The 23025-nt window shown below is 37.8% G+C and overlaps 1 protein-coding gene across 1 annotated transcript in view; it reads left to right on the plus strand.

Annotated features, from left to right (window-relative positions):
- The window catches only part of DIAPH2 (diaphanous related formin 2), a 980877-nt gene that overhangs the window by 779420 nt on the left and 178432 nt on the right, over positions 1-23025 (plus strand). Inside the window, exon 27 of the mRNA XM_068961943.1 lies at positions 21104-21199. Coding sequence (XP_068818044.1) covers positions 21104-21199 — 96 coding nt within the window. The remainder of the gene's footprint in view (positions 1-21103; positions 21200-23025) is intronic.

A 23025-nucleotide genomic window follows, 5' to 3' on the forward strand; every position in this document is an offset into this window, starting at 1 on the left:
CTCTATTCTTTCGTTTTTATTGAAATTATTTGATATTATTCCTTTACTTTGGGTAAAGTGCCTTATTTTGAAACCTAACTTTAATTATATTTTTATGGAGAAAATAGAAAGCAGATTCTTCTAACTAGTATATTCTACCATGTAAAACTCTTAACTTTGTCATTACATTTGTCCATTTGTCATCTCTTCCCTTGTGGCTTACCTGGTAAAGAATCCGCCTGCAATGTGGGAGACCTGGGTTTGATCCTGGGGTTGGGAAGATGCCCTGGAGAAGGGAAAATCTACCCACTCCAGTATTCTGGCCTAGAGAATTCCATGAATGCAGTTCATGGGGTTGCAATGAGTGGCTTTCACTTTCACTTTCTGAAATGTAGACATATCCTGATTAATCATTATTGTCGTGTAGGTTTCTCTTTTTTTTTTCATGAAAAAAATATCAAATTATTAATTTTTCTTAAAAGTTCAGTGTTGTTTTTTCTTTTTAATTTCAGATGCTCTTTAGTATTCAGCATATTCACAGCATGCTCAGAGTTTCCCTCACTGGTCCACTGGCTCTAATATTTATTAGAATAATTTTATTTACCATCTGTTTGTGTCATATTGGAAATGTTAGGAGAAAAAAATAAATTTTGAATGTGAAAGGTCCTTTCTTCTTTTATCAAAAGGAAAAGATGCATTCTTTGACATTAATAAGAGTCATGCTGGTGTTCTCTTACAAGAAACTCACTAAAATGACAAAGAGCATGAAAAATGTACTTAGATGTTTGGTTGAACTGGGTTGGTTGGTTGGTTTTTCTATCTGGTAAATTCTAATTCACAAAAATAAAATTACAATTAATAAGAAAGCACAAATATAGCAGATATATTGATATTCTACATACTATTGAAGTAGTTGTCAATTCATGTGATTACAATATAAAAAATAAATTTGAATTTTTTGCAAATTTTGCTGAATTTTTCCCTGAAAAATACTATAACAAGTGGATTTATTTGTTCAGTTCTCAGTGAGGTACTGGCTGTATCAAGGTTTTGGCAAAACAAACATGCTTTATCTATCTCTAAGTATATTAACTAATCTATGAAGGCTTGACATTCATTAATGCTTGCTGAGGGAAAAAATGAGTTCTCGAGATTGTGTTTTCCTCAGTACTGTATAACTTACTTTCACAGCCCTACTTAAGCTTTGATTTCCAAATCTCTCCCCAGTGAAATCATACCTCAAAGATGTTTCATTAAAATGACGAGATAAGCTGCCTTGCATCCCTATGCTGGAGTAGGAGTAAGGGACAGAGTTCTGGGAGATCTTGCAAAACTATTCCTAAGCTTTAGGGAAAGAAACACAAATAATTGACCTTGTCATCATGAACAATAATAGCCCAGAGAGCATGCCAACTACGTGTGGAGAACAGGCTTGTCTTGAATTTATATTGATGACTCAAAACATAGAGTTAGAATGTGGAGGTTGGAGTTATGGAAAATAGGGACTATTAGAAAGACTGTGCTTTTCAAGTTCTGCATTTTTGAAAATATTTTAAGATGCAGATCATCATTGTCCTAGCATAGCCAATGCAAGACTATAGCATAGCATAGCAAGACTGTCATAATACAGTCTTGCAAGACTGTCATAATACAGTCTTGCCTCTTTGTCTTGAAATATTTTTTCAGAAAGCTGGTAATAGTTCAGATGACTTTATTATATCCCTAAATATTAGTTTGAATCATATGAAACTGTTGCTCTTTGACTACTTTTGGGGCTGTGAACATGGTGACCTCACAGGCTTCAATCTCGTAGAAAACATGTCATTCCCCAAACAGAAAGGTAATATTCTCCTATTCCTTAACTATCTGTTGTATATGAAACTCAAACTCTGTCTTTGTGATCATTTACTGGTTAAGTTTGACATGTAAGAGAAATTTCAAGCAGATTTTTTGGCATCAAAACAGAGATTTCAAATAGGAAAACCAGGCCCCCCTGGGAAATAGGCCTTAATGAAGTCACCTAATCAGTGCCCTGGTCTCAGTGGATACAGTCTTTCTGTTTGCAGAGTATTTCTTCAGAGAAAATGCAGTGTGGTTGGTTAATTTGTCATCTTCTTTATCATTGCTCTAAATAAATACGCCCCGGTCATTCTAATGAGATTAAGAGACATTGTCCTTTCTTGAATGGAGCTGGATGTTGACAAGGTTTCCTTAGCTACCTACTTCCAAATCACCTCTTACAATGAGCATGATTAGTCCATTCAGCCCATGTTGTCTTCTCTTGATTTGACTCTGAGGTGGAAGTGACCTTTTCCTCACTTCACTCCCCAATTCAGGATGAACCTTAAAGTAGCTTCCTCTAGTCTGGAGAGAAATAAGATTTCAGCACTGAATAGATTCTCTTGATTATACTTCTTTGTTCAAGACCGTGCTAATGTGAACACTTAGTTAGTAAAACAAATATAATGGCATTTTTAAAGCCTCACAAGGCAGGTAATTGCTTTAAAGAAATCATGGAACCTTTTTTTCCTTCCTTTTTCCTGAAGTGGAAAATTCATGTGTTCTCTAACACCCAGGATTGAGCATTCCTTCTAAAGGGTGAGGATAAATTTCCCTTATACTAAAAATCACCAACTGCTGTGGAAGTGCTGAGTGAAAAATTGTCCTTATCATTTCTTTGTGGACTACAATTTTCCCCTCTTCATATAGGCTATAAATAGGAAATAAACAGTCGAATGAAATCCGATAGTATGCAGAGATTTCACTGATGAGTTTAGGTGAGCAAATCATGAAAAGAATAGAATATTGCCTGGTCCTAAATCTTTGCCAAGGAGTATTTAGTGACTTTCTCACTCTCTTCCCTTTTGGAAGATACCACGTTTTAACCCCACTTTTGAAGAATAACACATATTTGGTATTAATTTCTTTTTTTAAACTTATCCAAAAGAAGGAAAATGATTAGCAATATTAAAAATTATTACTGTTTAGTAGACAAGGAAAATAAACAATCTTTTTAATATCTTTCTTGAAATCAGCAGTTTCTTCCTTCATAATGTATTATCTGAGATAACTGATCAGTACACGGACTATACAAAAATAACTTGCTTTTCTAAATGGTAGAATCTTGGCTTATGCAAACACCTGAGCCATGCCCAAATTATAATGTAAAAATTAGAGTGTTGTATTAAATTATCTTTCTAAGAGCCAAAAATCTGCACTATTTTTCCTTCTATTCTTCAGATATATTTTAAACAAGTAGCGATTTTTAAAGTGTTTCATTGGTATTCAGTTTGATAAGCAAGGCTCTTTATTAATCAAAAATGCTCTCAATTTTCAAATAAGACTACATAGTGGAAGAAATATATAATTGTTCTATTTGTGGCAATGTTTCCTAGAAGAATGCCTTATGATTCCCTGTTTTGTAGAGTGCTATCCCCTGAGTAAGTGCCTAGTGGTCACATGTTGATAGCTTGAAAGAATGAATTAAAAGCTAAATAAGAAATGTACTGGGGCTATGAGTGAAGCATACTGTGTCTAAGTCCTCCCTGCTTTTCTCTTTGGCGCCTGCTATCCTAAGAAGAGACATGGTTGAAACAAATTTGAAGTTGTAAATCTTTTCTTCTTAATCCCAAGTAAGAAATTACGTGCATATTTGAAAGTCTGTCTCTGAACCCAGCTCTATCCATTTTAATAAAAATATATCCACATTCACAAACAGTAGTTACACAGCAGTAGCTAGACAGTGATACAGTTACTTCATGAAATAGTATATGATATAAGCCATGGAAGTTTTTTTTTATGTAAAAGTGAAAATCAAAGAAATGCAGAGGTCAAGTAGACACATCAAAATAAAGCAGTCATGAATTTAAGCTCCAAGGAATGATTATCTTTAAATGCCAGTGTTTTCTCTGATTTTGCCAGCTTTCAGTGGGTTATTTAAGCATAATTATCATCTATGATTTTATTTTAAAAGAACTACATAATGTTCAGAAATTGACATAATTATATCTCTGAGGTATTGGTTCCTAATTTTGTAGTTTTATGCCATTTTCTACTAACTGATCGACTCCCATGTAATTCAATGACATCCATATTATTTACTCAGTAATCTGTAATTATAGACTTCCTCTAATGAAGCACCCTATGCTTTATTACCCTGTATTCTTAGGAGCTCTGTGGGTTTCAATTATAGAAAATTTGAACTTTGAAGTGCTATTTTTTCCCTGATGAACATTATAAAGTAATGAAGAGGTTAATCATTGTTCCCTTGACTGAAACACTAAAAGGCAATACCACCTAATATACAATTGCCTTATTATTTTGCATATGTCTTCTTTTTTAATTTAATAGTTGAATTCAATTAAATGGTAGTAGCAGTATGTTAAATTTACTAGGACTATCTGCCTTAGGGAGTTATTTATTTATTTATTTTGAAATTAACATTTTTTTCTATTGGAGACCAACTTCCTTTTATTTAGTAAAGCATATAATTAAAGTCTATCTAAATTTTAATTATTTAATACAGCAGGATATTGTTAATGTGTGTTTTGTATAAATTGCCTAAATTACCTGAATTTAGGCCCTTTATGTTTCCAAAGCACTCACTCTAGAACTTTGACCCCTTGAATAGATCTGGTGAGCTAAAATATATTCATTTAATAATCTTTCTAAAAGTTATATCCATTTAAACTCAAAAGTATAAAGTATCTGTCTTTTGTTGTTATGTGCTTTTTTCTTTAACATTGACATTAATCTTTTATTTCTTAATTTAGAAACATGAGGGAAGACCTTAGGATCTGTAGAAAATGATAAGGAGAGGTAGCTTAGCTGGTGTGATTGGAGAAGCCAAAGAAAAATCTGGAAATAATTAGTGAGATCATTGGAGTGTGGATTGGAACAGATGAGCCTTGAATCTTAGAGAAGAGGATAATGTGATTAAAGTTATAGTGTAGTTGTAGGAGAGACTGGAAACAAAATTCCGCAAGCTGATTCATGTAGATTATCCAGGTTAAGGAATATGTGTTAGACTTGAGGAGGAGACTCTGTATTGCCAGTGACAATGTGCTATAGGTTAGTCACTATTTGACTTTTGGAGATGAATAAAAAATTACTAAAGATTGTTCAAAGGTTCTAAGCCTGGGGAATAATTAAAAGAGAGAGAGAGAGAAAATTGAGGTAAGTAGTCATTAGGGCTATGATTAGATGGGGAAATCTTTGGGTAGTTCCATCCATCTGAAACACATGAAGTCTGAGATGATAGGAAATTTTATAAATAATATTGTTTGGGAGTCGCTGATGGTTTGTCCTTGAAATGGGAATGCAAGTAAATAGTGAGGTTGTAAATTAAGTTGTCTCCATCACAGAAGAGAACTGGAACCTTTGAAACTGAGATCACTTCCTGAAGTCCATGAAAGACCACAAACTATCGTGTGACAGTTCCGCTTTCTAAATAATTATTTTTCAGCAACTTGTTTCAATTCCATCAGGAGACAGAAGTGAGACTGCTAGAAGTATAAATCCATTCTAGTTGATTGAGGAAGAATCCAGGCATGCTCAGAGTCATAGTGGCTCTCTTCTGGAGCAGATTATTGAATTCCTCTTAAGGAATTATTCGGAGAAGGCAATGGCACCCCACTCCAGTACTCTTGCCTGGAAAATCCCATGGACGGAGGATCCTGGTAGGCTGCAGTCCATGGGGTCGCTAAGAGTCAGATGCGACTAAGCGACTTCACTTTCACTTTTCACTTTCATGGTTGGAGAAGGAAATGGCAACCCACTCCAGTCTTCTTGCCTTGTGAATCCCAGGAACGGGGGAGCCTGGTGGGCTGCCATCTATGGGGTCGCATAGGGTCAGACACAACTGAAGTGACTTTTAAAAAAAAGGAATTATTAAGGGATTTAGATCAAGGCTTAAAGATAAATCCTTCCCTTTCCCATTTTGAAACATCCATGTAAATTATGCTATTGAGTTATGATAATGCATATCAGAAGTATATACCTTTAGCTCCTTTTCTGAGGCAAGTGGTAATCAGCAGCTTCTTAATGCTGACCATGCTTTGTGTCATGCAATCATCCCCTACTTTCAAAATGGGCCAGAGATTGATTCTTGACCCAAGGATAGTTATCTGTAGCTTTGTCTATTTCATAAGAAATAGCTTGTCATGAACGCTCTTTCCCAATGGCTGGTCTATCCTGGTTTAATCAATTTGCCTCTTTTTCTTGGGGAGTTTGGACTCAAAGACCCAAAAATGGAGAAATAGTTTGAAAATGGTAGAAGAGGAAATAAAAAATACTAAGAGTAGGCTCACATGGTAGTTGAGAATGAACATCAAAATACTGAAGTAATGACATTAATGGATGACTAGGGCTATTGTTGTGGCTGGAGGATTACAGTCAAGGTTGTATCTTTATCAGCTGAGCCACAAGGGAAGCCCTTGTGACAGCCAAGTGACTCATTATACGTGTGTGTATATATATATTCATATTTGTCCATTATAGTTCATCACAAGATATTGAATATATTTCCCTGTGCTATAACATAAGATCTTGTTGTTTATCCATTATATATGCAATAGTTTGCATCTGCTAATCCAAAACTCCCAATCTATCCCTCCACCATTCCTCTCCCCCTTGGCAACTATAAGTCTGTCCTCGGTGTCTGTTGTCTCCGTTTTGTGGTAGAGTTCATTCGTGTCATATTTTAGATGTCACATATAAGTGATATCATACAGTGTTTTTGTTTTTTTCTTTCTGACTTACTTCACTTTAGTATGATATTTTCTAGGTCCATCCATATTGCTGCAAATGGCGTTGTTTTGTTTCTTTTATTGATGAGTAGTGTTCCATTGTTGACTGTATAGAGCTTCTCCATCTTTGGCTGCATAGAATATAATCAGTCTGATTTCGGTGTTGACCATCTGGTGATGTCCATGGGTAGAGTCTTCTCTTGTGTTGTTGGAAGAGGATGTTTGCTATGACCAGTGTGTTCTCTTGGCAAAACTCTTTTAGTCTTTGCCCTGCTTCATTCTGCATTCCAAGGCCAAATTTGCCTGTTACTCCAGGTGTTTCTTGACTTCCTACTTTTGCATTCCAGTCCCCTATAATGAAAAGGACATCTTTTTTGGGTTTTAGTTCTAAAAGGTCTTGTAGGTCTTCATAAAACCGTTCACCTTCAGCTTCTTCAGTGTTACTGGTTGGGCCATAGACTTGGATTACTGTGATGTTGAATGGTTTGCCTTGGAGATGAACAGAGATCATTCTGTCGTTTTTGAGATTGCATCCAAGTACTACATTTCGGACTCTTTCATTGACCATGATGGCTATTCCATTTCTTCTGTGGAATTCCTGCCCGCAGTAGTAGATATAATGGTCATCTGAGTTAAATTCACCCATTCCAGTCCATTTTAGTTCGCTAATTCCTAGAATGTCAACGTTCACCCTTGCCATCTCTTGTTTGACCACTTCCAATTTGCCTCGATTCATGGACCTGACATTCCAGGTTCCTATGCAATATTGCTCTTTACAGCATCGGATCTTGCTTCTGTCACCAGTCACATCCACAGCTGGGTATTGTTTTTGCTTTGGCTCCATCCCTTCATTCTTTCTGGAGTTATTTCTCCACTGATCTCCAGTAGTGTGTTGGGCACCTAATGACCTGGGGAGTTCCTCTTTTGGTATCCTATCATTTTGCCTTTTCATGCTGTTTATGGGGTTCTCAAGGCAAGAATACTGAACTGGTTTGCCATTCCCTTATCCAGTGGACCACGCTCTATCAGACCTCTCCACCATGACCGCCCGTCTTGGGTTGCCCTGCGGGCATGGCTTGGTTTCATTGAGTTAGACAAGGCTGTGGTCCTAGTGTGATTAGATTGACTAGTTTTCTGTGAGTATGGTTTCATTGTGTCTGCCCTCTGATGCCCTCTTGCAACACCTACCATCTTACTTGGGTTTCTCTTACCTTGGGCGTGGGGTATCTCTTCATGGCTGCTCCAGCAAAGCACAGCCACTGCTCCTTACCTTGGACGAGGGGTATCTCCTTACCGCCTCCGTTCCTGACCTTCAATGTGGGATGGCTCTAGGCCCTCACTGCTCCTCGGGATGCTCCTCCCAGCCGCTGGCCCTGGCCTCGGGCTCAGGGTGGCTCCTCAGGGTCACCGCCCCTGGCCTTGGGCGCGAGGTCTCTCCTCCCAGCTGCCGCCCTTGGCCTCAGGCTTGGGGTGGCTCCTCAGGGTTACCGCCCTTGGCCTTGGGTGCGAGGTGGCTTCTCCTGGCTGCCCCTGACCTCGGACGCGGGGTAGCTCCTCTCGGCTGCTGCCCCTGATCTCGGATGCAGGGTAGCTCCTCTCGGCCGTTCCTGCGCCGTCACAGCCTGGCACTCTAGGCTGCTGTGTCTATGCAGCCAAAGATGGAGAAGCTCTATACAGTCAACAAAAACAAGACCAGGAGCTGACTGTGGCTCAGATCATGCACTCCTTATTACCAAATTCAGACTTAAATTAAAGAAAGTAGGGAAAACCACTAGACCATTCAGGTATGACGTAAATCAAATCCCTTATGATTATACAGTGGAAGTGAGAAATAGATTTAAGGGCCTAGATCTGATAGAGTGCCTGATGAACTATGGAATGAGGTTCGTGACATTGTACAGGAGACAGGGATCAAGACCATCCCCATGGAAAAGAAATGCAAAAAAGCAAAATGGCTGTCTGGGGAGGCCTTACAAAGAGCTGTGAAAAGAAGAGAGCCAAAAAGCAAAGGAGAAAAGGAAAGATATAAGCATCTGAATGCAGAGTTCCAAAGAATAGCAAGAAGGATAAGAAAGCCTTCTTCAGCGATCAATGCAAAGAAATAGAGGAAAACAACAGAATGTGAAAGACTAGGGATCTCTTCAAGAAAATTAGAGATACCAAGGGAACATTTCATGCAAAGATGGGCTCGATAAAGGACAGAAATGGTATGGACCTAACAGAAGCAGAAGATATTAAGAAGAAGTGGCAAGAATACACGGAAGAACTATACAAAAAAGATCTTCACGACCCAGATAGTCATGATGATGTGATCACTAATCTAGAGCCAGACATCTTGGAAAGTGAAGTCAAGTGGGCCTGAGAAAGCATCACTATGAACAAAGCTAGTGGAGGTGATGGAATTCCAGTTGAGCTGTTTCAAATCCTGAAAGATGATGCTGTGAAAGTGCTACACTCAATAGGCCAGCAAATTTGGAAAACTCAGCAGTGGCCACAGGACTGGAAAAGGTCAGTTTTCATTCCAATTCCAAAGAAAGGCAATCCCAAAGAATGCTCAAACTACCACACAATTACACTCATCTCATATGCTAGTAAAGTAATGCTCAAAATTCTCCAAGCCAGGCTTCAGCAATACATGAACTGTGAACTCCCTGATGTTCAAGCTGGTTTTAGAAAAGGCAGAGGAATCAGAGATCAAATTGCCAAAATCCGCTGGATCATGGAAAAAGCAAGAGAGTTCCAGAAAGACATCTCTTTCTGCTTTATTGACTATGCCAAAGCCTTTGACTGTGTGGATCACAATAAACTGTGGAAAATTCTGAAAGAGATGGGAATACCAGACCACTGACCTGCCTCTTGAGAAATCTGTATGCAGGCCAGGAAGCAACAGTTAGAACTGGACATGGAACAACAGACTGATTCCAAATAGGAAAAGGAGTATGTCAAGGCTGTATATTGTCACCCTGCTTATTTAACTTATATGCAGAGTACATCATGAGAAACGCTGGGCTGGAAGAAACACAAGCTGGAATCAAGATTGCCGGGAGAAATATCAATAACCTCAGATATGCAGATGACACCACCCTTATAACAGAAAGTGAAGAGGAGCTAAAAAGCCTCTTGATGAAAGTGAAAGAGGAGAGTGAAAAAGTTGGCTTAAAGCTCAACATTCAGAAAATGAAGATCATGGCATTCGGTCCCATCACTTCATGGGAAATAGATGGGGAAACAGTGGAAACAGTGTCAGACTTTATTTTTTGGGCTCCAAAATCACTGCAGATGATGATTGCAGCCATGAAATTAAAAGATGCTTAATCCTTGGAAGTTATGACCAACCTAGATAGTATATTCAAAAGCAGAGACATTACTTTGCCGACTAAGGTCCGTCTAGTCAAGGCTATGGTTTTTCCTGTGGTCATATATGGATGTGAGAGTTGGACTGTGAAGAAGGCTGAGCACCGAAGAATTGATGCTTTTGAACTGTGGTGTTGGAGAAGACTCTTGAGAGTCCCTTGGACTGCAAGGAGATCCAACCAGTCCATTCTGAAGGAGATCAACCCTGGGATTGCTTTGGAAGGAATGATGCTAAAGCTGAAGCTCCAGTACTTTGGCCACCTCATGCGAAGGGTTGACTCATTGGAAAAGACTCTGATGCTGGGAGGGATTGGCAGCAGGAGGAGAAGGGGATGACAGAGGATGAGATGGCTGGATGGCATCACAGACTCAACGGACATGAGTCTGAGTGAACTCCAGGAGATGGTGATGGACAGGGAGGCCTGGCGTGCTGCGATTCATGGGGTCGCAAAGAGTCGGACACGACTGAGCGACTGAACTGAACTGAACTGAACTGAGAGTTCCATTGTATACATGTACCACATCTTCTTTATCCTTTCATGTGTTGATGAGCATTTACACTGTTTCCGTGTCTCCACTGTGAACAGCACTGCTGTGTATGTCGGGGTGCATGTGTCTTTTTGAATTATGGTTTTCCCCTGATATATGACCAGAATTGGCACTGCTGGATCATGTGGTATTTTACTTCTTTGGGAATCTCACCTGACTATTTTACTGCTGAAGCCTGTTTCCTATTCCTAGTACTTCTGCCTACATGCTTACACTAAATTCCTACCTTTGTCCTTTGTAACCCGTCTAACACATTCATCAAGAGAATTATAACAGGGACTTCCCTGGTGGTCCAGTGGTTAAAAGTTTGCCTTGCAATGAAGAGAGTGTGGGTTCAGTCCTTTGTCTGGGGGCTAAGATCCCACATGCTTCATGGCCAGGAAAACAAAAACATAAAACAGTAACAATATTTTAACAAATTCAATAAAGGCTTTATAATAATGGTTCACATAAAAAAACAATATTTTTAAAGAGAATTATAACATTTCCTCTTTTCCTTTTTCATGTTGATGTATGGCAAAACCAATACAATATTGTAAAGTAATTAGCCTCCAATTAAAATAAATAAATTTATATTAAAAATAATAATAAAATAAAATAAATTTATAAGCTTGGAAAGCAGGTGTTTTGTTGCCTTTGAGGGATAAAACAAAAAACAGAAAAACAGAAAACAACTCTCTTCTCTTTCAAGGTCTCTTAAATGTAAATCCACATAGAAGTGTATGTGTAATTGTTGCTTCATGAATGATTCTGTGTCATTCTTGACTTTGTACTTCTAAGTAGAGACATCTCAGTTTCAAATAGGCAGACATTGACTTCTGGTATTCTTTCCCATCTTCCACCCATAAATGAGCCCTATTTCACTGACACGGAGGTTGCCAAGCTCCTTTGGTAACTTAGAGATTTTCAGTTCCCCAGGTGTCTGGATGTATCATGACACAGATGTTGACAGTGTTTTTGAGTTCCCCAGGTGTCTGGATGTATCATGACACGGATGTTGACAGTGTGTGCTCTAGAGCAGTGCTCAGCAAACTTATTGTGTAAAGGGCCAGATAATAAATACTTTAGACCTCAAAGACCAAACAAATCTCCATCACAGCTACTCATGTCTGCTGTTACAGCTTGAAAGCAGCCATGGGCCAATACATCATGAAATAGCATGGCTATGTTCCAATAAGTTATGGGCTGAAATTGTTATTGGGGGGAGTTTTCATGTAGTATGAAAGATTATTCTTTTTTAATTAAAAAAAAGTTTAATGTATGAGAACCATTCTTATGATGTGGACTGTACAAACAGAAGTGGTAGGCTGGTTTGACCACTGAGGCTGTAATTTGCCAACTCCTGCTCAAGAGACATGCTTCCAAGGGTCTGAAGCTGGTTCTGTCACCTCCCAACTTTGCCACCTTGAGCGACTTACTTACCTAAATGTGCCTCAGTTTTATTACCTGAAGAATAGGTTGGTACATCCCTTAGAACAGGGCTTGACATATTATAAACTCTCAGTAAATGGCAGATATTATTACTATGCCTATATCCAAAAATATCTTTGTTATTATCTTTTTAGAAAGTCACTGATATTTACTTTGCTGGATAGTTTTGAATGGAGTTAAATTTATTCTTTTTCCAAGTTTGTTTTTGCTTAGTTCTCCTTTCACAAATGTTCCGTACCCTTAGTAAATGATTGATTCTGATAAGACACACAGAGTATTTCAAAGGTCTCTTTGAAATATTAATTATTTAAAATATCAAATGTGAGATATTTTACCAGAGGCATCAGCAGTGGTTTTCTGGTAAGTGTCAACATTAAGGTTTATTGGGTATTTGCTTATTTATAGAATGTGTAATTTTTTTCTCCCAATCTTCTAGCATGTAGATAACTGGGGGAAAAAATGAAGATTTATAAACATTACTTTTTAACTAATACTTACTCTCAAGCTGTCTTACCTCGGGCAGACTGCCCAAAAGGTGCCTCTGGCCATAAAAGATCCTTCACTGAAACTACCAGTAGAAATCCATTCAAGTGTGTTAACTGGCAACTTTTTAAATTGCAAATATATTAGGGAAATTGAACTCACCAATTTAGTTAGTGCGACAAACTTTAAGGTAGCACCTACCACGTAGATATTTGGGGAGAAATCCCTTTATCCTTTACTACTCATCACTTTGGAATAGAATATCCATTTAGCTTGTGACCCTCTAAAATAATATTTATTCCATGACACAATGTACCTACAACCTTCAATTAAAATTGGCAAGGAAGAGCACTATTCACTATGAAATTTATCTGAATCTGATGATCTCCTTCACTATAAGAAACTATTCATTACTTTTTGGGGCAAAGAGATGAAATAAGAGAATGAATAAACTCTCTAACCAACATTTTCCCCTATAGTTTTAACTTTAATTGCTCTGAGATTAATTTTGCTTTTTGGTACATACCACTGTGCAAAGCCTCAACCTGGGAGGATGTTTTTCTGTTTTGGTTTACAAATCTTCAACTGCTGCATAATGTAATTACTACTCTGCCCCTAGCTCATCCTGTGGTTTCTAGTAATTTCTTCTAAGCTCTTGTGTCCTCTTTTCCCTCTTGAAAGTTTTCTTCTTTTGTACAGAACATCTGCCATCATCATTTCCCTCAGAACTTTATACATTCTATTTATGCCCTCCTTTAATCTCTATGGAATAATATCTTGATTTTCTTAAACAGTTTTCAGGGCCCTAAATAACTTCAGAGACTATTATCTTAGTTACCATCTGTTAGTTTTCCAAGTCAACATCATCTCCATTCTTCACTCACTTCCAATTAAGCTGCAAACTAGCAAAAACCTCCCATCAGACAGAGGCTTTCTAGATGCTGTGGACCGCCATACAAGTTGTTCAGGTTTTTGTCATGTCTTACTTCTTATTTTGTTGAATTATAAGAGCTATTTGTCAGCCCCAGGCCTTCATTTTTTTCAGATCCCAGAGAAGGAATTTTGTTTCCCTCTTTTTTGATACGTGAGCAATCTTCTAATTTTGTGTCATCTACAAATCCATACGTCTTACAGCAGGGTCTTAATCTGGCCTGTAATAGATGGTGTGAAAAAGATTGAATCTAACACTGATTTTTCTTGCTCTCCACTTATCACTGCCTTCTTATGCTGTCAGCCTCCATTTGCCACTGCTTATGACCTTGCTCACAAAGCCAGTTTTACTGTTCTATTCAGCCTTTTACCAATAATACCAAAATTGAGCATCTTGCTTTGCTCAGGGTTATATGCAGAATAATACTTGTCACTGCAAATTCAATTGTATTCTTTGTAGAATTTCTCACCCACTCTGGCCTATTTTGCATAATACTGTGAGGCCAATCTTAAATGTCACCTTTATCATGTCATCACCTTCCTGAAGAGCTACCAGTTGCTCTTTAGAAGCCCTCTCATCACATTCAGACTTCTTACTTTGATACCCGAGGCCCTTTAGAACACTCCTCTGATGTTGCTCTCCTCATTGTTTATTATGTACTCTGTGTATTTTTGCTTTCAGGTACCTGCATTGATTCAAAAGCACCTCAGCACATTTTATCCTTTTAACATTATATGATATGAACAGGCAAAACTAATAAAGGTTGCCTCTGAATGGTGGAGGCAAGAAGGAACTTTCTGGGAGTGATGGAAACATTCAGTATCTTAACTCTGGTAGTTACAGTGGGTATAAACACTTGTCAAAATTCATCAAACTGTATGCAAAATCTATGCATTACAACATATGCAAGTTTATATACAGACACACATACATTCAGAGAGAGGAAGCAAGTAACCATGTGTGTGTACATGAGGAGTTAATATATCTAGATTTTACAAAACTGCAATGAGGTACCATTTCACACCGGTCAGAATGGCCATCATTAAAGTGCCTCCAAATAATAAATGCTGGAGAGGGAATGGAGAAAAGGGAACCCGCTTACACTGTTGGTGAGAACGTAAATGGAGAACCATATGGAGGTTTCTTAAAAAAAAAACAAACAAACATAGAACTACCATATAACCCAGCAATCTCACTACTGGGCATATACCCTGAGAAAAGTATAACACGAAAAGACACATGTACCCCAATGTTCATAGCAGCAGTGTTTACATTAGCCAAGACATGGAAGCAATCTAAATGTCCATTGATGGATGAATGGGTAAAGAAGGTGTGAGGGTGTGTGTGTGTGTGTGTGTGTGTGTGTGTGTGTGTGCATGATGAAATATTACTCAGTCATAAAAAAGAATGAAATAATGCCACTTGCAGCAACATGGATAGACCTAGAGATTATCATACTAAGTGATGTAAGCCAGACAGAGAAAGATAAATGATATCACTTATATGTGGATTCTATAAAAAATGATATGAATGAACTTATCTACAAAACAGACACACAGACATAGAAAGCAAACTTATGGTTAAATAAATTTAAAATGTTTTAAAGATCTGGATTTTAGTCTCTTTAAACTGATCATTTTCAACCTTTCAAGTATAACTTTTTCAAAGGATTAACCTAAACCCTTATTCATCCATCACTCTTCCCCAATTCTTTGAGCCCACAGATAATATAATTTTATTTTTTTAATTATTTAATCTACCTAAGTATTATTTCACAGTAGGGTCCTACCCTCATTAATAAGCCTTTTGCTTCTTTTGGGTCACCTTACTGACTTTTGGTTCATCTTTGTTGGTTGATGGAAACTTCTTCAACTTCAATCTGCTCAGCTTTTCCAGAAAGCCTTAATTATATAATTGAGAAAATTCAAGGAGGCAATAGTGGCGAATATAGAAGCCATTTTATTTCCAGACTGTTAGGATCTTAGGAAGTGATTTTTATAGTAGTGACTTCACTTTAGTCATTTTTGAGGAATAATGAACTAGACTTGAGTCTCAGTTAATAGAAAGTCCAAGGCACTAGGTATTTTGGTTCCCTGAAAAATAAGGAATAGATAGTCTAATTAATAATGTTTGATGAAAAGAAGGAGAGCACAAAAGTATTTTCAAAAATTGTAAAGGGTCAGAGATTTTACGCTACTTGCATGCTAACAAGTCAGCTGCAAAAGTTTCAGGGGAGCTGGCAGAAGACACAAGATTCCCGGGTTGAAGACAAAGAAGTCTGTTGTTCACAGCACAGAGAGCACTGTGAGCTTCATGTTCATGCTTTCCCTTGCCCTCCAGCTCCCACAGGGCGATGGCAAGGTGGGCCCAGGTGGGTGCTAGGCACATAGTGGGTTTGTGTCACATCTGAGGAACCCATACTCAAGAGAACCCAAGTCTTGTATAATGGGTTGAAAGCAAACTTGTCTGACATCTACCCTAGAGGGAGACATAATCTGTTTTCAAAGTAAGCCTACCCTCTGCTCTGGAGGAAGACATTGTATCTTCAAGGCTGTTGACTGTAAAAACATCCTTGAAACAGTAGTCCACAATAATAGTCATCAATGCCTGTGCCCACAAAATGTCCACGAATGTAAGAAATTCATAGGGCATTTCCTCTGAATAAGTTTGTGCTAGCCATTGGCAGACAGTCTTACATAAAGGTAAAGTTCATTACTTGACCTAGTGCTGATTTTAATCTGTGGTATCTTCAGACTCTTCTGGGGAAATTAAGTCAACACACACAAGTAAGTAGTGATGCTGAAAATTGAAATCAGAGGGCATCAGCATCTACAGAATGGCCAACATTGTTAGAAACATGATACAGAAGATACAACCCATGCCTTTTATTTTACCCAAAGATAAGTGGCTCACACAGAGCCCACTGTATTACATGCAGCTCTCCTGGCTCCTTAACACTGCCTGTGATCTAATTTCAGGATGAAAGATTAGAAAGTCACCTCTGAATTGTTATTTCTCAGACATGCCCGTATATTACCATTTTAGTGGCTAAAAGGCATTACCAAATTTCTCCTTGATATTCTTTCACTCAGTAAAATAGGTATGGTAATTTGTAAGAAAACACATTTTTCTATGTAACTCAATAAGGCTATTTTTCTTTTCAATGATAAATAAAACACTTAAAAGATTTTTCCCCTGAGTTTGATCTCATAAACCAAAAAATTAAAAAGTCAAACAGCTACTCACTGCTAATCGCATCTAAGTAAGAATGTAGTTCTGTGAACTTGGAAAATCTAAGTGAACTGTCAACCTCACACAATTTGATCATGGACCAATTTTGCTGAAATTTATTTAAAATGAAGGGTAACTTTCAAATGATCATGTTGACTTTCATTTTGTTTGAGGAAGACAAGTCTATAATATATTTATAAAACCTTTACTCCTTAGGCTTGAACGTTTCATGAAAATCTCTCACTTCCTTTGACAGTTATCATGAAGCAAACAAAAAAGTAATGGTGGACTAGTAGTTTGAAACATATTTCTTTCCTTAAAGGCATTACTGAAGTTTACCAAGACCTGGCTTCTTTTTCTTCTTTTTTTTCCCTAACAGAATTATCTAGCATATGCCTTCTCAGCAGGAGGTATATCACCCTCAAGGGAATCAACATTGGTTATTGGAGAGGTGGGAGGAGAAAAATCTTAGATATTACAGTGATCTGTGACTTTCCAAAGGGCCACAGTATATAAACAGATATATAGTTATATCTGTGATATTAAATTTTAATATGGGGGAATTAGGAAAAGATATCTAACAAGGCGCCTTTAGGGGAGGAGAGAAAAAAATGGGGAAAAAAAAGTTGAGAAATGGTGATCTTACATAACATTCTGTTAAATGTTGTCAGGTGGCAGCCACTAAATTAAACACAGGGATTTATTTGTAATTCCTCTATACTTTATGTCATATTTGTTCTTTCCATCTTTTTAGTCCATAAACAATATGATAGCATTAAAGAATTTTAATGACATGCTATCCATAATATCATTATGTTATAGACTATTTTCATGTTTGCCCATCATTTATGTTAAATGATAAATACATACTGTTTGGTATTCTGTTCTCTTTACTCATATACATGTATTCATATTTTTACATAGCCTTCATCATGACTGTTTTTATAAAGTGAAAGTGAAAGTGAAGTCGCTCAGTCGTGTCCGACTCTTTGCGACCCCATGGACTGTAGCCTACCAGGCTCCTCTCTCCATGGGGGTTGCCATTTAAGGATACATGAAATTTAGTTGTACTTTGGTTCTCTTCTGGTTGTACTTCTGTATCTAAAAACTCCTCTGTGTCTTCTTTTCCCCTGACTGCCTTTTAAGAATTGAGATCCTCAGAACGTATATTCTATTCCCCTTCTTCTCATGTATTATCTCAGGGTCCTCTCACCCATCTTCCAATGACACTCTCATTTTTAGCTCCAGATTAATATTTCCAACTTTTTTACTGGATTTCTCTACTTAGATATTCCTCAGAAAGCAATTTTTTTTCAAACCTGTTTATCCTTTGTCTTCTAGACTCTTTTTCTCCCACTTGATATCACCCTTCCAGCCAGATCCTATTGACTGTATTAATACCTTTAAAATATCCCTCCTAAAAAAAATAAAAAATAAAAAAAAATAAAATATCCCTTCTCTCTAGTCACTCTGTTAACCCTTGAATTTAGTCCTTTATCTCTTCCTGAGAGAATTACCATTACACTCGTGAACATCTCCCTACCTTCTATCATGCTGTCTCCAGAGTTATCCTCCACAGTCCTGTCTGACAAGTCTTTCTCAAGTATAAATCATATCAAGTCACTTCCTATATTGCTTATGGCTGCACTGCCCAATTCAGTAACCACGAGCCACATATAGCTATTGAGCACTTGAAATGTAACTAATCTGAAATGAAAGATGCTGAAATTAAATTGCATTAGATTTTTGAGACTTGGTCTGATAAAAGGAATGTAAAATATATATAATATTTGTATATATTTAGATAAATACTAATATATTAAGATTCATTTCATCGGTATATCTTTTAAAATATGGCTACCAGATGTGGCTCACATCTGTGGTTTGTATTATATATCTGTCAGTGCTGGCTTATAGGATAATGCTCAAACACATATAATAGCATTAAAAAACAAAACTCAACTGAATAAATTTTAAAGTCCTAATTGGTTTTATGAAATGAATCATAAATTGGGTGACATCTCATCTGGTAAATAGAAGCGCTCTAAAGAGCTGTACAAAAGGGCAGACTTTTATAGTCAGAAGGAAGCAAGACAAGGAAGTTATTCTAGCAGAGAGTAGATTGTTCAGACAAGGTCACCTTCCTTTGTTGCACAGTGGGAGGTCTATCAGGTAGATTTCCTTTCTAGTGTTGACCAGGAAATTTCAGACTGAGTGATTAAGATTATATTCCTAGGAGAGGCTGAAACTGCAATTAGATTAAGTCTCCATTTGGTGATGTGAGCCTTTTTACAGGTGACTCCATTTTGGGCCTGTTGGCTCTTTTTTAACAACAGCATTATGATGTTTCATCATGTGGCCATCACATGCCTAGTCCATTTCACCTTTTTCTAGCTATCATGCAGCAATTGATCTGGGTTCATACCAGGGCCCCTCCACATGCCAGCTGTGTGATCTGGAGCAAGATGCTTAAACTCTCTAAGTTTTAGTATACCTAGCTAAAAAATAAAGATATTATTTGCTTCAATATTTTGTTGGGAGGATCATATCACCAAAGTGGGAGTTCCCTGGCTCTCCAGTGGTTAAGCGCTGTCACTGCTATAGGTCCGGGTTCGATCCCTGGCCAAGGAACTAAGATCCCACAAGCTGCGTAGTGCAGCCAAAAAAAGATATAATCAATGTCAGGTGTCTACCACATAAAATTTAATTCTCCTCGATACATTCCAGTCATGCCAGCCTGCGTTTCTTCTTTTCTTTCTATTGTAAAGAGCAGGTAATGGTTCAGATGTGTATGCAGCCTTAATATTCCTAAAAGTGAACATCTTCTTTCCCTGTTTAGTTGCTGGAGTTCTACTTTCCCTTTATTTTTCCTGTTTTCATCAAATATTATACCTGAAAACCTCTGTGTTTCCTTCTATTTTTTCACTCAATGCCCTGTCCTAGAGATTGATTTTAAAAATAAAACAATGATTGTAACACTGAGGAAATCTCAAGTCAAATGAAGAACATAATTAAAAAAAAGATTGTAGCTTGTTCTTGCCCCATAAAAGAATATTTTTCTCCTATGATCTGACACCCCACAGTCAATCCTTTAAGCAAAGTAGGATTTACATTTAATTTAAGAATAACATCAGAAACAATTTCTTCTGCCTCACTTCCACACTTTTCTTCTCTGAATCCTCCTGCTTACAAATGTCTTCTACCCTGCTGGTGCTAAGTTGCTTCAGTCATGTCCAACTCTGTGCGACCCCATAGAGGGCAGCTCACCAGGCTCCCCCGTCCCTGGGATTCTCCAGGCAAGAACACTGGAGTGGGTTGCCATGTCCTTCTCCAGTGCATGAAAGTGAGAAGTGAAAGTGAAGTCGCTCAGTCGTATCTGATTCTTAGCGACCCCGTGGACTGCAGCCCACCAGGCTCCTCTGTCCATGGGATTTTCCAGGCAAGAGCACTGGAGTGGGGTGCCATTGCCTTCTCCAGTCTTCTACCCTAGACCCACACATTAGCTACCACTTAAATTAACTACCTGATGAGGGTCCTTTTCATCAGTGAGGTCTGTTGAGAAAAGGCTCCTCAGCTCACTGTGGATTATCCACAGTGTCTTAGAGAGTTTCTGTCAATGGACACTTGCTCTAACAAATCTTAAAAGTGTTGTTGATGGCCAGAATTGTCAAAGATAAGAGTAGGGTGAAATGTTTTATATACGTCTCCGTTGGGAACTTCCATGAACATCTTTTGAGTATTCCACTCATAGGAAAAGCTTAGAAGCACAACTGCATTCTAAAAGGGGTGATGAGACTCTGGCTAATGTCTCTCAAGTGTAAAATGTGGCCTTTCAGATGATATAGTCACCTTTGCCTTCTACAATGTCAGCATTTCAAAATGGGTAAAGGATATGGATTAGGTAGGAGCTGAATGCAAATGTGTTTTGCAAATAGTATCTTTTAAGATAATTGCAGATGACGGTTGAATACTGAAGGTATTAATACGATCAATATTTAACCTTGTGAAATCTGCTTCATCAAATCACACCCTGCACGTTGATTGCATTAAGCCAGGTCAGTGGTTTCTTACTTAGGTATATCTTATAAGAATCTTAACATGAAGGCAACAGTAGTTGATCAGCTGCTGTTTATTTACATACTGAACATGTCATCAATAACACAAAAGCCAAGGTCTTTAAGTTGAAAAAACAGTGGGAGTGGCATGAATTTTGCTTAATGGTGCGTAATAAGCAAAGTAGTCTGTGGTGCCGGAAACTGACAGGATGCATTATGTTGAAACAGATATATGTCTTTAATTTAGGGGTATTATGTAAATCTGACAGGAGTTTTTCCCTTTATTTTCCTGTAGTTTAACTTTAATTGCTCCAAGATTAATTCTGATTTTTCCCTTCCTCCAGAGGGTGATGAGACGGGCGTGATGGATAATCTTCTGGAAGCCCTGCAATCAGGGGCGGCATTCCGAGACCGCAGAAAGCGGATTCCAAGGAATCCAGGTAAGAGCCATTCTAGCTCTCATGGTATTATAGAATGTAAATGCTCAGAACCAAATACCAAAAAAAAAAAAAAAAAAAAAAACCCTTTCTCATGAAAAAAAAAAAAATATTTGAAACAGTTGATCTCAGTTCATGAGTGAAGTCTCAGCAGGCTTCTATATCTACCTGATCACAAGTTTTAACTTTGTAAAAGTGTCTTCAAATAACAGTAGGCTTTGCAAAAAAAGTTTAGAAACAAGGATTCCAACTATGTGTTATACTAAATTTTAAAAAATTATTTATTTATTTATTTATTTTTTACTTTACATTTTATGAGCATGTGATTTGTCTAGAAGATGGTTTAAAATCATAACTGTAATTAAAGTCATTCCAAATAATTGGTTTTAAGGATGTCACAGGTAAGGAAACTGAGATAATGCATCTTTTTGTCATTTTGGCTTCATGATCCATTCTCATGTTACTAAAGAGAGGAGAGGCACTGATGATCCAAGATCCCCTGAAGTCTCAAAGTGTTGGAACCCCTTTTTTTGTGTGTTAGATTAGTAACAAAGCCACATGATGAAATTGATCTTGGTGAAAGAAAAAACATAAAAGAAACAAAACAGCCTCCCTCCCTCAAGTGGAACCAGAAAGTTGTCCATCTTTCCACTTCATACCCTATGTCTGAAATCAATAAGAACTTCTTGCAGAATAATCCAAGTAGGCTGAGCTATCGACTTCTTTTAAGGAAATTTTTATATTTTTAATTCCTATCTTTCTTAAAGTAGAGGGAGAAATTACACGTGTTGTTTGTAAAAGTTCTCTTCATGGGCTGTAGAGTGATATGGAGATGTCAGTGTAAAAAGGAAAATTAATAGTAAACATGGAAACTCTACTTAATTTAGATTAGTAAGATTTGCCTTGTATAGCCTACAATTCAAAAATATTCTATGTTTGGAATAGAAACGATCATATTTCATTAAAATGGAAATTCAGTTCAATTCAGTCACTCAATCGTGTCTGACTCCCTGTGACCCCATGGACTGTAGCATGCCAGGCTTCCCTGTCCATCACCAACTCCCAAAGCTTGCTCAGACTCATGTCCATTGAGAAGGCAATGGCAGACCACTTCAGTATTCTTGCCTTGAGAACCCCATGAACAGTATGAAAAGGCAAAATGGGAATTGGTACCTCTCAAAACTATTGTACTCCCAACAAAATAATGAAAGAAATGAAGCCCAGTGAAGAATGAGTGACCAAGCTTTGTCCCCTTAGTCCCTGGCACAGGAATATGAGTGCAAAAGGCTGACAAGTAATAGAAAGTATAGCTGATCTCTCCACCACCCCCCATCTTCCTGACAATGAGAGGATGCCTGGATGACAAATACATATCTTACATGCTCCGAGAGCTACCCACAGAGAGTCCCCTTTGAGATGATAACCATTTCTTAGCAGGAACCACCACTGGGCTGCAGAAATCATCAGCCACGTGGAACATCCTCTAATATGCTGTGGGATGCAGAAATACAAAAGCATCCATCAGCAAGCACCAAAAGAGACCCTAAGGGTCCAAACTATTCATCAATAAGCACCAAAGAAACAGTCTTAGAAAGCAGTATAAGGGCTCTATGGTCACCTTTCAAATACATACAAGCAAATCCATTATCCTACGGAACTGCATTGCTCTTTGGTTCATGACACCTGAGTTAGCAAACATCGATGCTTCGCGGCCCCTGCCATCATTCTCCCTCCACTTAAAAAAAAATAAAAATTTGGCTGTGCCTGGCCTTAGGGGCAGCATGCAAAAAAAAAAAAAAAAGAAAGAATGATCCAGAAAAGCTTTTGGC

Source organism: Capricornis sumatraensis, chromosome X, assembly GCF_032405125.1.
Source record: "Capricornis sumatraensis isolate serow.1 chromosome X, serow.2, whole genome shotgun sequence".
Taxonomy (NCBI): Eukaryota; Metazoa; Chordata; class Mammalia; order Artiodactyla; family Bovidae; genus Capricornis; species Capricornis sumatraensis.